The 15,743-nt window shown below is 41.9% G+C and overlaps 1 protein-coding gene across 5 annotated transcripts in view; it reads right to left on the bottom strand.

Moving 5' to 3' along the window:
* The window catches only part of PLPPR1 (phospholipid phosphatase related 1), a 306,862-nt gene that overhangs the window by 35,522 nt on the left and 255,597 nt on the right, over positions 1-15,743 (bottom strand). For all 5 annotated transcript variants that reach the window (XM_047701116.1, XM_047701115.1, XM_047701117.1 and 2 more), the window contains one exon: positions 7,488-7,676. In XM_047701116.1, coding sequence (XP_047557072.1) covers positions 7,488-7,676 — 189 coding nt within the window. The remainder of the gene's footprint in view (positions 1-7,487; positions 7,677-15,743) is intronic.

Genomic DNA, 15,743 nt, shown 5'->3' with positions numbered 1-15,743 from the left:
AGGGTTCTTTGTATACTTCCCAATATTAGTGTCTAAATATCTTCAGGGCTTTCAGTCCCAGGGATTTTTGGATGCTTCCAGTATTTTCCTGAGAGGCTTCTATATAGTCCTGAGCATTTCCAAGAAAGGCAGGCATGGCTTTTGCAGTAGATTTTGTTTAGTGACCCAGGAAATTTAAAATGTACAGACTGTACTGCCAATTCTGACTGCCAGGATCTTCACGTTCTGCTCTAATCTTCCCCAGCAAAGGCCACGGACAACCCAGATCTGCAGAGGCATCCTGGTCCTCTCAGGTGCTGAGAGCACCCTTGATTTCTGCTTCAATTACATCTAAGTGTAAGTAAGGAATTCAGCTCTAGGGACTTCCTATGCCTTTTACAAATCAAGCCTTCAATGGAGTCAAGGCCATCTGCATGATGGCATTTTGAAAATTGTTCAGCAACTGGGATAATAAGTGTTTATGGATTGGAGGCTCCCCACTGGTATGACTCCAGGGGCCACATCTACCCATTCAGAAGGTGGTCTTCAGTTGACACCTGTTATAAAACGTAGTACCAAAGTGGTATGCTATATTTCCGAAGCACAGTAATCTCTTATCCCTTTTTTCCTGGACAGTGGATATCAGAGAAATTGGAATTTAAAATGGGTTAGGTAGAATACTGCTCTCAGTGAAAAGTAAAATGCATAAGGAAATTGACCAGCATGTATTTTTAGGCAAAGAGTATTTTCAAGAAGCAAATTATCAAAGCTCCTTAACAATGATCAGCAATCATTAGAAGGGGCATCTCAAAGACGGTAAGCAAGTCTCCCTTTGGGATGATGTGAGGGGAAGAGACAATCTGTGAGAGAATTTAGAGGACTCATGTGCAGCATAGACAGAAGAGGGGGAAACACATTTTTTTTTAAGTTAAAAAACAATCCACAACCATTAATAGGTACCTATAAATCTTTCCCAGAAAAAAAAAATGTCATTTTAAAAACTGAGTGCATTAGCATCAACAGCAGCAAAATCATGTCTCATGATTAAAAAAAACAAAAAGGAAGTCATGTGATCATGTACGAAAGGAAAAAAGATGTGAATTATGAAGTGCTAAAAGGGGCTTCAACGGATGAGATTGTTCAGAGCCTGGAAGAGCAGGTTGAGAGGCAGCGCAAAGGACCACAATGTGTCCTTTGTCTCAGCAGCTGCGACCCACGTCAGCCAGCCAACAGACTTGCACTCAGTGAGAGCCCACTCTGTTCCACACTGTGCTTTGGGCTTTTATACTCACTTCAAGAGCTGACAGCCCGGAAACCCCCCCAAATGAAGAGTCACAATTTCCTCCAAATTGTGCCTTTCTATCAAATTGTGTTTGTCTCTTCCTTTCCTAGGAAATTCGAGATTAGTCTTATATATGCATGTGTGCACGGCTGCATGCAAACTGTGAGCTGTTTCAGAGCTCGTAGGCTAGACATCGAATGTGCTATTGCTTCAATACTAAATACTCCCCTTGTCACTTTGTTGGGAGTCCAAGGAAAAGGTTTAATAGCCATTTTCTCATGCCTTGCGGGGCTGGGACTGAGGTAAAATAAAGGTAAATCAGATTCTCTGCTGAGTTAAATCCTCTTATCCAAACAGACTCTCTGCCCTGGACTCTGAGTGTACAAGTTTCCTCAGGAGGCCAGAGGCAGCAGGCACCCAGGGTTTCCACACTGGTTAGTATGCACTCTGCAGATTTCTTGGAAGTGCGGGCTACTGCTTTTGGCTGAACAGTTCTGGACACAATAAATCCCCCAAGCTCTAACCTTTCCTGAAGATCTAAGACAGCCATGGCCTGTCTCTGTGCAGTTTATCCCATGAGGCTTTGCCTCAACATGATGCTGATCTCTTCTGACAGCAGCGCACAAAAGGAGAAATAGGAAATGACAGGGCAAACACTCAGCAGAGTCTTTTCCTTGTGCCTTTCCTGTGAGTCCCTGCAGCCGTGAATGGGGCTGTTAATGCCCATCCCCAGGGACAAACAGCAGTGGAAGGTGCTGGGTTTTCCTATGGCTAACATGCTTGAGAATGCACAGAAAACCTACATGCAGTTTGAGCTACTTGTTTAAAAACTGACATTAGTTAATATCATACAAGTCACCCCAGAGGGTCTTGCCTTCCTTCTATTCCAGCGAAAACAGGAAATGGGTCTAAGGAAGGAATAAACAATGATAACAAAAACTCTATGCTGTTCTCTGAAAACCTGACCAGCCACAGAGTGTAAAAATCAAACTCCAGAAAGAAAGTTGAGACTTAGGGCTTGGGAACATGACATGTGGAGCTTTCCAACCAGAATGTCTTTTTTTTAAAAAATTAGCTTTCATGGAATGTTAGAACTGGAAAGATCTTGGAGATCATTAGCCCAACCCCTCCTTTTATTTACAATTGAGAAACTGAGCCTCTAGAGGGAACATGACTCACCAGAGGTCACGCAATTATCGGAGGCAGAACCATGACTGGGATCCTTGCCTCTCCTGATATACTCAACCTGAGACCTGCTGACTGCAGTGTGAAAGGAACGGAGCATGAACACTCAGAAACAGGGGCTGTGCGAAGTTAGAGACTTGGGATCTTGATCCCCGTGGCCCAATAAAGGCTGCTCTTGGACAAGCCATACCTCCCACGGATGGGACAGAAGAATTGAATACAGTTCCTTCCTCCCAGGAAATGTACCTGGGTATCAGAAGAGTTCTGCTCTGTACCCTGATGCTGCTCACTTATTTTCAGGTCCTAGGGGAAGATCAAGCACTGTCGGCAGGGTTCCAAAGCCACGTGGCTCTCTGCCATTAACCTGTCAGCTGTAATCAGCCTTGGCTTCTAGCAATGTCCCTCATTTGGGAGCAAAAGGAAAGTGGAACCAAATGGGCGGCTATCTGTTGTCACCTACAGAACTAGCTGGACCTTCAGTGAGCTATTTAACCTAGTTAAGTCTCAAGGTTCTCAACTCAGAAATGAAGGGAACTGGACCACATCCTTTCTTTGTTCTTTGGTATGTCTCTTTTCTATTTTGCTGGGATGTTGGAAGGATAAATTAAGCAAAATCTACAGAATATAAATAAATTAAGATGTCATGCTTACAGCCCTCACTTATGGAATATTCCTCAGCTTATATCTTAGGGACCTGCTAGCATTATTGGTCACACTGTTCACCCAGAGAAGCAAAGAAATGGAGAGGGTTCCACATCTGAGAGCCATAGTAGAACTGCAAGTTCTTAGTCCTCAGTTCACTGCTTCTTGACCACACCCTTTGACTTCCCAGTGGAGCAACTGACTCCCATGTAAATTTGTGTCATTTGGGGAAAAGTAATCAATGGAAGAGACAGGATCAAACTTTGCAACCAGGAGAACAGTTTCTGCTGAAAATCTTAGAATGAAAGAACTACCATTTTTGCCCAGGGAGATTCATCATCAAGAACTATCATTTTTGCCCAGGGAGAACATTCTTCACTAAGTTCTGTTTTCCTATTTTTGTTTTGTTTTGTTTTTGATTTTGGTTCTTTTTTTTTTTGCTATGTGTGTTTTTCTTTATTAGAATTGAGAGTTTCAAGTCTAATTAGAGATTGGTCATTTCACAATTACTGCCAGAAGAACTAGAGTATACAATGTTTTAAAAATGTATCTTTTGATTTGAAAATAATACACATTCATGTAGAATTTGGAAAGGAATATATAAAAGTATAAAAGAGAAGAAAAAATTAACTGTACCATTAGCACTCATAGATAATAGCTGTGAATTTTTAGTTATTTCATACTAGTCTTTTTATATATAATTATAAATGTGGGATTATCTTGCAACACACAGAAGGTATCTTCTTAGGGTCATTAAGTAGACCCACAGACAAACACATGCTACATTTGGCACTGGTCTACTTGGAAGGAACCATAGCTTGCCAACAGGGAAGCATCACGTGCTCCTCTTCAGCACATGTCTTCACAGTGGTCCAGCAGAGCCGTGGAGCTCAGGTGCAAGAGACCATAGACACATCAAAGGATGCAAGAGCCACTGTGGCTTAAAAGCCCCACACCCTATAGAAGTCAACATATGGTGCAGCAACTCCACAGGCATAGCCTTCAGGGTCCTACAATGGATGTGCCAAATTTCCAGAGTCATTGCACTTAGAAATCATAGCACGGCACCTCCTTGGGTAGTTATAGTCCTCAGAGTCCGGGTGCCACTCACCCATCAGGGGTTAATCTTGCCTAGCAACACAGTCGATACATACCACTTTTTCCTTTTCTAGGAAAATTAAAAGAAGGTCAGATTCTCTTGTGAAAGGGAGAAAGATTTTACATGCAATACTGTACACATTTTTTTAGCCCTTAAAAAAATCTTAACATTAAATCAAAAGCCTGTTTCATTGCTATTAAAGGTGTTTCAAAAACACAGCTGCCTTCTAATGTATGTACACAATTCTCTAGGACTGTGTATTTAGCTAGTTCCAAGTTTTCCATTGAAACTACTGTTGACATGAACATCCCTATACACAAATCCTTGTATTTATGTAAAACTGATTATTTCCTTAACGTAAATTCAGGGGCTGGAATTAATGACAGTCTGAAGTTTACAAACTTTTAATATATCTTACTTCAATGAGAACTGCGTGAAAGTTTCTGTACCTTCAACAACACGGTGTTTCTTTAAAACATTTGCCAATTTTACAGAAAGGGGGAAATACTGTCCTTGTCAAAATTACTTTTCTTTGATAATGGATAAGTATAGAAATGTTCAGGCACACAGTCAATTTACTGTTTTGTTACTTGTCTATTCTTGTCTTCAGTTTTTATTTGGGGAAGCTCATTTTTTAAGGATAAGTAAATATTAAGGATATTTACATTTGAGTCGTATATCCTGTAAACTTTTTGTGGTCTTTTTCTTGGTTAGAAATGCTTATTTTTAGGTAGACAAGTGTATCAATCCTTTTCTATATGCTTGCATCAACTTTCATAAGGGAGATTGTTTTTGCTACTGAGTGTGATTTTGTGGGTGTGCATGCAGACTTTTTAAGTGTTTAAAATCTATATTTTTCTTGCTTTGTAATGTGCACTAAAAAGGCTTCCATTTATTTTTAGGCTCTGGGACATTTTATAGAATTATGGATTTTCTATTCCTTGAGAGTTTGAAGGAATTTTTACTACAGCTACATGTCCTCAGTACCATTTTACGAGATAAATTTTAGATATGTTTAATAATTTATTCTGTTTTTATTCACTATTTCTCTTTTCTACATCTTTTTAGGGAATTGTTAGTAAATTATCTTTTCATAAAATATTACCAATTTTATTGAGAAGAAAGCATTTACTGGCAGAGACTTGTAAATACAATTTTTTAAAAAGTTTTATGTATTTGAGAGAGAGAGTGAGCGAGCGAGAGAGAGAGAGAATGCACACGAGTCAGGGAGGGGCAGAGGGAGAAGCAGACTCCCCACTGAGCAGGGAGCCTGATGTGGGACTTGATCGCAGGTCTCTGGGATCATGACCTGAGCCAAAGACAAACGCTTAACTGCATGAGCCACCCAGCTGCCCTGTAAATACAATATAGACTTTTAAAGGTTCATGTATTTTTGCTTATACATATATATATGTATATGTTTTAACTTTTTTTACTTCTGCCTTTCTTATATTAGACTATCTAGGGGGTTGTACATTTTACTTTTCAAAGAATCAGCTCCTGATTTTATTTGTTAATTCTATTTTTTTCTGATTCACTAATTTTTTTTTCACCCTAATTTTTCCTAATCAGTTTCCCTTGCTTTATTTAGGGTTTTTTTTTTTTTTGATGGAAAAAAATTTTTCTAATTCCAAGAAGTAATTACAGGAGAATTGATTATATATATCCTGGGACTGATATATGATATATATCCTGGGACTAGGAAGAAGAGAGGAAAATACACTAGTAAGTCAACATATTACTCAGAGACATGTCTGAATACATAAGAAAATGATACGCTTCTGAGACAGAAAGACATCAGGACATGATTCCGGAGTAAGTCTACTGCCTGCAGTTCCTGGGTTTCTAAGTGGAATCTCATTCTCTTCAGGTAATGGAAGTTGGTCTGTGATTCTGAAAAGGTTGAAAAACAGTTTCCAACCAGGTTCTTTGTTCCCCTACTTCTAAACACTTAGTACATGCCAGACACTGTGCGGAGTTATTCGTACGAACCGTCTTATTAAAATCTCATGAGAGCTCCATGAAATAGGGAGTCCTGTTATCCCTGTTTTATGGTGGGGGGAGGGGAGCAAGAAAGCGATTTGCCAAAAGTCACATAGACAGGATGGGAATCCAGGTGTGTTAGACTGCAGAGCTTGTATTTTTAACCACCCCCAACACACCGCAGTTTTATCACTGCTGACCTTAATTGCTACAGCATAGTCTTATCATTTAAGGGCATGGCGGGGGGGGGGGCTTGTAGAGCCAAGGATCAATAATCAAAATGAAATTAAAGTACTATGACTCATTACGCCCATATTCTTTCTCCTCAAAATTCTATTCCATTACTCATCTTAAAGCAAGCAAAACATTTACATAGAAAATACTTGAACTGAATGTCTGAGCCATCAGAATATTTCTCAGCATGGCAGTCAATATTTTTATTACCAAAATAGGGGAGAGGAAGAGGGTGGGGGGGGGGGGAGGGGGCAGAGCTGGGGGAGGTAGCTCTTAGAAGAGATAGGGGGAAATGACAGCAGAGATTTCATCCCAACTAATCTGACTTTGTAGCCTGTTCAGACACAGAAAGGTTTATCTTAAAACACAAAGTCATTTTTAAAACTGAAATTAAAATGTCTAAGGGTTCAAGCCCTTTACTGGATAACACAGATCTGTTGAGTTTACGCTTTTGAAACAGTTTCTTCTGAGAATAGTCCAGCCAATTCTTTTGCCTCATGAGAGAGAAGAACGAAATAAATGAAGGTAAAGTTGCAGCTGAATTGAACGTGATGTAATGTGAACACAGCCAGAGCCACCAAGGATGAATCACAGCAAACTTAGGTCAAGCGATTCTCTCAACAGCCCGTCTGGAAGTTCAATCAGGACAGCAGGAGACACAGGCCCCAGGGACCCTGGGGAGTCTGTTCCACTCCGATCTGAGTCTTTAAATCAGCGCCAGCATTTACATTCGAGACCTCTCCTGAATACCACCCGCAGCATATTTTTTCTCCCCCCGGCTGCTCTTCACTAAAGTATTAGCCAATCAAGCCTGTTGATTTAGAACATTCCCACTTACTTACAAAATGCATATAGTTATATACATTCAGACGCCAAAAACAAAAGCCACCTATAAAAGACAAGACCTATTTTAATGAGATTTTTTTAAAATGCAGAGTTCCATTCAAGGCTTTGGCTGGAACAGGACACCCCAATAAGGCTGCTGGTGGTGAATGCCCAGGAAGGGAGAAAAAAGGAGAAAAGGAAGACAGGAAATGTTATTTCGGATCTGACGGTAACGAAGGAAGTCTATTCTGTACTTACAATAGCAGTTGGGGTGGCAGCCAGCACACAATAGAGCACCAGAGGGGTGATGAAGCTTTCTTCCTCTGTCCCTGGGTAAGGCTTCATTAAGTCTCCGTCCTGACAGAAGAATCCTTGGATATGCACCTGAAAAGTGTCAGTGCATTCGAAGTAGTAGGCAAGCAGCACTGTCCCAGCCATGATGACAAGCTGAAAATACAGCATGGCCACACAGAGACATTAGCAGGACTTCCGAGCAGCGCTCGCCCCGCAGAACACACTCCCTCCATCACCCCAGCCGCTCTCCTCCTTTTGGTGTTGGCAAGTGTGTGCGTGCCTGGCTCAGCATGCTCTGGGCTCGGGGAGTGTGTGCTTGCTTGTCTGCCTTGTAACATCTGTTATAGAAACCTTCCAGAAAATAATGAACAGCTCCCATCGGAAAGGCAGACCACGGCAAGGCTTGGAGGGAGACCCCGCTTCTGCTGGCCACCCTCTCAGAGGATGCTTGGGAGCCAAGGCAGTATTTCCAATTGGGACAGTGGTGAAAAGTCAAGGGGCAGTGGCTATAAGAACCGGCAAGAGGTAGATGTGAGAAATTTCATAAAGTATTAGAGATAGACTTACCTTCTTATAAAATATTAGAGGCAGGTAAATCATGAATGAATGAACAAACAGGAAAGCTGAAGCCTAGAAACGTTAAAGCCTAGAACCACACCCTAAATTACTAGCAGGGACGAACACATGGTCCAGGAATCCTAGACCAGGCACAGCTGTCACCTTCTCCAAAAAGGTGCCTTTATTCCAAAATGCTTTCCACCAGTAAATCCAGGGCTTTCCTGGTAATATCTTATCATAGACACAGATCCTTCATAAGGTTTAGATATAAAAGGGGACATACTTAGCCTTTCATTCTGACTCACAAATGTCCCAGATACTCACCGAGGTTTAGATGTAGCCTTTGGGTATGAGAAGTTGAGGGAATATGAAAAAGCCAACATTAGTTTTCTTATTCATATTTGGAAACACTAAAATGCCAAGTAAGATGGTGATAAAGGTAGCTAGGAGACAGGTTTTTGAGGTTATGAAATTACAGAAAATTAAGCTGGAAGAGGTCCTGGAGATCTTCCCATCTAAACCTTTATTTCCTAGATGAGAAGGCAGAGGCCCAGCAAGGGGAACTGAGCACTGCTGAATCATCCAACAGGTTATCTAAACAGGTACTTAGGTTGAGAATCAGCAAAGCAGGGAAACTAAAATAGAGGAAAAAAAAAATTTTTTTAAAGTGTTGATTTTTTAAAGAAAAAGCATCAAAGTAATCATTATGGAAAAAAAATCAGATCTTGGGAGGATGTCTTTGTACGTCATTTATGGCTTAAAATTGTTTTTGTTTGGAAGTACATATGGGGCAATGAGGAGAAAAGAAGGGTTTAGGAAGGCTAAAAAGTAAGAAGTTCTTATTCCAGCCCTGGAATGACTAACCCAATGTCATGACATAGCTAGTTAGTGTAAGTCTGGGACTACAAACCCATATTTTCTGATCCCCAGGAGAACAAACAAACAAACAAACAAAAAACCCCCAAAAAACACCTGTATCATGGGATCAAAATTTCACCCTCCACAAAAGCCTGAAGAGTTATGGCGGGGAGGCACAGGCTCAACTCTAATGCAGAGAGGCACTTTTTTACCTGTTTCCTATCCATTTCTTTAGCCCCAGCATTGCAGAGAAGCTCTACACTCTGGCCACTCTCTGAAACCCGACACAGCCTCTACTTGTGATCTTATCCCTGCAGTGCCTCCTCGTTACAGCTGAAAGCTTTGAGCTGTAGTGTGTCTTAAACGTGAACTCCTAACAATTCTGCTAGAAGGGTCTTTGTCCTTGATCTCAACCATTGCCTCCTTTCTTTATCTCCAGGTAGGTCGCAAACCACACTTCCCAAGCACCGCCCTTCAGACATGACTTATCTCTGGTTCTACTAGGATTGTATTTTGCTCTCTGGCCTTTCCTCCCCCTCTCCCCCAGTGGACACAACTTCTGACCATCTCGTCATCTCTGGATATTCCCGTGTGTTTCTCTGTGCCTGATGGTATTTCTTGGTGAATTTACCAAGTGTAAATCGCCAGTGCTTGGGTCAGCCCTCTCTGCTTTCTTTTCTTTTTAGCCCCAGAGAGGAGATTTGGATAAGTATGAGAGAGAGGTGCTCCAAAGCTGCCCCAGCTAATGGGTGCTCCTGCTGACAGCTAGTATATCTCCTCGAGGTCATGAAGTTTCTCTTCCTTTCTTATTTCACTGGTCAACTGAGCTGACCTGATGGGAAGGAGCCTAGTCAGGTGACCTGAATGTTTTGGAGCTGAGGAAACACTATGATTTCCACAGTTTGGGGGGCTTTCCCTCTAGGGCTGTCTGTGTCTCCTGCACAGGCCTGATCTGGGATTTCTAGACATCTCCTCCATGTGGCTGGAAACATATTTCTGTCCCATGGCTTCATCAGCCCTTGAGAAACAACTACTTGGAAAACAGGCAGGAAACAGCCACTTGGAGAACAGGCGGCATCTATGGGAGCTTTTGAGTAAAACAAAAACAAAAATGGCATCTAGCTTCCTCCACCGAGGACAAGTGTCAGATTTTACTGGACACCCCTGTGCTACCACTTCCATTTTAAAATGGGCGGGATGAAAGTGAAGTCCACAAAAGCGAAAATGTACATAGGTAAAAAGACTCACTAGAAAAACGTAGACTAGAAGCTTTTAGAACATAGAACCATCTTAACTTCAAATACATCAAAATCAATACTAATGCCAACAAAAAAGCCAGGGCCTATGCCTAAATTTGAAATCTATAGAATAAATCTCGAACAGCTGTCTGGCCAGTTCAATCCCGGAAGCAGCACTGAGAGAGAACAGAATGAATGTGCGAATCAGTCAGTTGCAGGACATTAAGTAAGGAACAGAGAGCCTCGGAGACTCAGGGTGGTATAGGAAGGTGGGAACTTGGGCAGCTTGGTGGACAGAACTGACCCGGAAGCATAAGTCTACTGACCCTGATCATTCTCCCTGATCAGCCAGAAACCCCTGCCTGCCATCTTCAAGTAATGCTCAAACTCCCTGGAGAGTCCCCTGTAACGCCAATGAGACACATACAGAAGCAAAGCCAGAATAATTCAGATCTTGATTTCTAGGTTTCTTTTCTATGGAACATTCTCTTGGGACCACATATTAAAAAGCAGCTTTGCATTTACTGCAGGAACAGAAACACTGCAGTGGCTCTGCTTCCATGAGCAGAAGAGGTCTGCCTTGCCACTCTGATGACAGTGTGCAATTAGCCATCAGAGTCCTCCCTCCTTCCTCTCCGTCCTGGGCCATGATCCATCACTGTCTAGGTCTGGGTCGCTGGTGCCAGCTGGCACACTTGCCATCTCTGTTGCCTTCTCCAGCCCCATTTAGGGATGCATGGAGGGAGGCCATAATGTTGGTGTCACATGAGCAGATGGTGAGGCTGTGCCGGACTCAAGTGCTAGTGGAGGGTTGATGATACCCGTGTGAAAGGAGCAATTATGGCTGTTGGGGCGGGGGGAAGGGCCTTACGTACCACGGTTTTTCCTCAGCTTCACTTCCCAAGAATGACAATCTGGTATATAAAAACACATTAAATCCTGACCGTTCCACAAGGATTTAGAAGGCAGAAGCCAACAATATCTGAAATCCTGCCTCTCAGGGTTGAGATCACTACCCTCCAGTGATTAGAGAAAAGTGAAGGTCACGAAGAGTGATAATGGGGATGATCACAAAGCTGAGGGTAAGGGCGGAGATGACAGTACACTTTCCTTGGGTCTGTAAAGTCTGGAGCAATTGTGGACATTCATTTATATGACCTGATATAAGCTCAAAGAGTGGGGGAATGGGTAATGATGGTATGACTCAAGACAGCAAGTGAATATGAGTATGTGTGTGTGTGTGGACAAGTGTGTGCACTCATCCAGGAGCCTGGGAGCAGACATGTGAGGTTGGAATGAGAGGACTGGTATCGGGTCTGGAGTGTAAGGGGCATATGTGAAGCTGGGGAAGCCCAGTCTAGGTGACGAACCATCTCTGTTTGCTCAAGACTAAGGGGTTCCTGGGACATGGGACCTTTCAGTGCTCAAACTGAGATCATCCCAAACTAACTGGGGTGCTAGGTCACTCTACCTGAGGCAATGAATGTTTTCCTCCCTAAAGGGTTTTCTCATTCTGGTTTTGCCAGCAGCTATCAAGCCCACTGCAAATTTATCAGTCAACCAACAACTGTTTGTGGTAACTGCCTCTATGTTCAGTCCCAAACTAAGTGCTGTGAAGGTGCAGAATTTGTGATCCGGCTGGGGAGTGCTCATCAACACAAGAACCAGGCGATGGTTGGTAGATCTGTAGGAGGGTGTCAGCTGATCCCCAGCTGGGGGTCATACATGGCTGCCTGTCTCTGGTGAACTGGTAGGGAGGGAGTTGACAGAAGAATAGATAAAGGGCTGATGGATGGAAGAGAAGGGAATACAAGGGGATGGAGAGGACAGCATGGGATCTGTTTAGGAGACTGGTTTGAACTAAGCCCCAGGGGTATATGATCAGTTCCAAAGACAGCAGGGATAAAAGAAACTCAGCAGAAGGAGAACTGTATCAAAGCTTAGAGAGTAAGATTCAGTGTGGTTGTGATGCAGAGGTAATGTCTTAGTGAGGACTCCCGGAAATGATACACATGAAGGAAGTGACTAATACACACAGGTTCAAATCCCAAATCCACTGATTACCACTGTATGACTTTGAATCAATTACATAACCTATCTATTCCTTAGTTTCCTCACCTGTGAAATGGGTAACTCACTCCTTACATGAGAAATGAGTTCTCTTTGGAATGGTATGAGAACTATATGATTTAGGATATCGAAACCACTTATCAGGTACTCAACAACTGTTAGCTATTTTTTTATTAAAACTTGAGTAGAATATAAATTTTTTCCTGAATAAGCAACAAATACTACATGCACCAAAGTATGTAAGAGAATATAAAATCATCACATTAGCCAGGACTGAATAATCAGATAGTTTTTCCATCTACAAAATATGGTTCTTGATAAATATTGTATTTCTACAAATATGAGTTTTTCTACAAATATGAGCCATGTAACTATTCTCAGTTTGCTATTTGCAAACAATACTATCTCTTAAGATATGAAGGAGTAAAAATAAAATTATTAAGCCATTAGTTAATTCTCCTTTGTCAGTATATTTGATCCTTATTTGGCCTTTATAGTTCATATTTTCTGAGAGAATTTTTGAAAAATTTATTTTACTGTGGTAAGAACACAAGATGAGAGCAACCCCCTTGACAAATACATAAGCATGCTATATGGTATTACTGGTCACAGGTGTAATGTACATCAGATTTTTTTTTTCAGCTTATTCATCTTACTTAATTGAAACTGAAACTATGCCTTTTGATGAATAATTCTCCATTTCCCTCCTCAGGCCTGTGTTTTTTAATTAATAGGCAATTAAGCTGTGGTTAAGAATAACATTCTCTTGTGAAATCTGGAAAACTTACAATAGACCAGTGTATGTAGGCAAACTCGCCCCCCCTTCTTTAACGAGAACAAAGGTATACCCATAGGCAAGAATATGTGGATGAAATGAGGTTGTTCAGTCATTCAACTAATATTTATTGAGTGCCTACTATGTGCAGGCATTGGGGGCATTCACCTGCTAACAAAATTGAATAACCAATAATAAGACTGTTAACCAAACAGACATGATCTTTGGACATGTGGGGCTTTCTGTGGGGGAGACAGATATTATAGAGGCAATCCCAAATAAAGGATAGTAAGGACTCATTGATTAGCCATGTAACAAGCTATATATGCATTATCTTATATGATACTCATGCCTCACTGTGAGATACTGGGTCACTCATTAAAAGATGAGAAAATTTAAAAAAAGAGAACAAAATTAATTAAAGCTCACAGACCTAGTGAATGGTGGAGTCAGGATTTGAACCTCTGGTGCCATGTAACCATTCTTTTATACTTTAAACCTGCAGTTAGCATAATGAGATAATGTCTGTAAAATGCTTAGCACATGGTAAGTGTTTAATCCTTTCTCTTGTTCTTTGAGTGCTATAGGCTTGTTCTTTCCTTTTTTAAAAAAGTTTTTATTTAAACTCCAATTAGTTAACATACTGTATATTAGTCTCATGTGTACAATATAGTGACTCAACACTTTCATACAACATGCTTGTTCTTTTCAATGCTTTTTTACATGGCATTGGGGTAAGATGGGGGTTACCTGAGCCCTCCCCCCCCACCACCTCTCTCCTTTCTTAGTATTTAAAACCACTACTTTCTCCTGCCTCTGACCATTCTTTCCTGGACTGCTTTTACTTCCTTTTTACTGTGCTTGGTTTGTAAACAGTAGTACCCTCCTAGGATCTATCCTTGCCCCTCCTTTCCATGCTCTCTTCTTGGGAGATCAAATCTCTTTCTATGGATTCTACTCTTTATTTATTTATTTATTTGACAGACAGAGATCACAAGTAGGCAGAGAGGCAGGCAGAGAGAGAAGGGAAAGCAGGCCCCCCGCCGAGCAGAGAGCCCTATGTGGGGCTCGATCCCAGGACCCTGGGATCACGAACCGAGCCTAAGGCAGAGGCTTTAACCCACTGAGCCACCCAGGCACCCTTCTATGGATTCCACTCTTATGTTGATTCTATCGACCCTTCCTATCACCACTCTTGGCCCCCCTGCACTCTCCCCTGACCACCAACCTTGTGGTCCACAGATGGTCGTTAAGTCTGAAATGGAATTTGGCATTTCTCCTCCCCTTCACCTGCCACTTTTCTTGAGTTTCTCTATCCTGGTAAATTAATCAATACCTTCTCAATCACCCGCATTAGAATTCTCAACGTTATTCCAGACCATTCTACCTTCACCCTTTTCACTCCTCCTCATGCCATCCCTGGTTAGTTGTCAGGTCTTTCTTACTACACTGCTCCTCCTATTTATCGTATTTTTGTTCTGTCAGCTGCCATGTTCTTATTCAGGACCCCATACTCCGCCAAGTACACTTCTGAAATCTTGTCCCACCTGCTCTTGTTGCCTTTGGGATCTCAGCCCCTTCGTGCCATCACCTACTTTGCTGCTAAAGAGTTATGATCCTGGGCGCCTGGGTGGCTCAGTGGGTTAAGCCGCTGCCTTCGGCTCAGGTCATGATCTCAGAGTCCTGGGATCGAGCCCCGAATCGGGCTCTCTGCTCAGCGGGGAGCCTGCTTCCTCCTCTCTCTCTGCCTGCCTCTCTGCCTGCTTGTGATCTCTCTGTCAAATAAATAAAAATAAAATCTTTAAAAAAAAAGAGTTATGATCCTAAGACACATATGATTGTGTCTTTCTACTCCTCCCAAATCTTCAGTGATAGCTATTTCAGGTAAATTAAGCAATTTTCTCTTGTCGTACACCTTGGGCTTTGTCCTACCCATGTTTTGGTAATGGAGAGAAGAAGCCTATCATTTGACTAGAGAACAAGCCGGTAAACCTCATCAGGCATTACTCCTCAGTTAGGAGAAAATATACAGGTCTTCCTCTCAGTCCAGGCTGCTTAGGCCTTCCTGCCTGGCCACTCTTTAAAAAGAACAGATATAAATATAACATTCTTGTCTTTTTTGTCCCCCCATTTCTATCCTCTAGCATCAAATTTGTTATTTATTGGTGAATAATATGGAGAAATGTCAAGTGTATAATATTCTCGGTAGATACACAATTACACCAAGGAAAGGATAATTATTAAGTCTAAGTTAAGCTAAATTGGGCCACAGAATTTTCTCTTTGATCTTCTGCCATTAGGGATTTTTAAAAATTCAATGACATGGATGAATATAACAACACAAAATTGGCAAGCACAGCTAATATCAGAGAAAGCAGAATAAAAATTCAAAATGATTTTGTCATTTGAGAACATTCATTAGTGATAAATGTAAAGTTCTACAGCAAGGCTTTGAATGATTTCGGGGGCTGGTGGATGGGAAGGCTCAGAACTCTGGCCTGAGAAGCTCACCAACCTTGCCCTTTATTGGCCCTGCACTTCCCCAGGCTGCCTCAGGCCTCTGGGTTGGGGTGGCGGGGGTGGGGGCGGGGAGGAGAGGCCAAAACTCAATGATGTTAAATGTGTAAGAAAGTGAGAGTGATGACCTGAGGAGTCAAGAGAAGGCTTCGAGGAGAAAGTTCTGGATGACTTTGATCTGCATTTTATTTATTACCTACTTAA

Source organism: Lutra lutra, chromosome 13 (genome assembly GCF_902655055.1).
Source record: "Lutra lutra chromosome 13, mLutLut1.2, whole genome shotgun sequence".
In the NCBI taxonomy this organism is placed as follows: Eukaryota; Metazoa; Chordata; class Mammalia; order Carnivora; family Mustelidae; genus Lutra; species Lutra lutra.
This window is presented reverse-complemented; position numbering and strand designations above follow the sequence as displayed.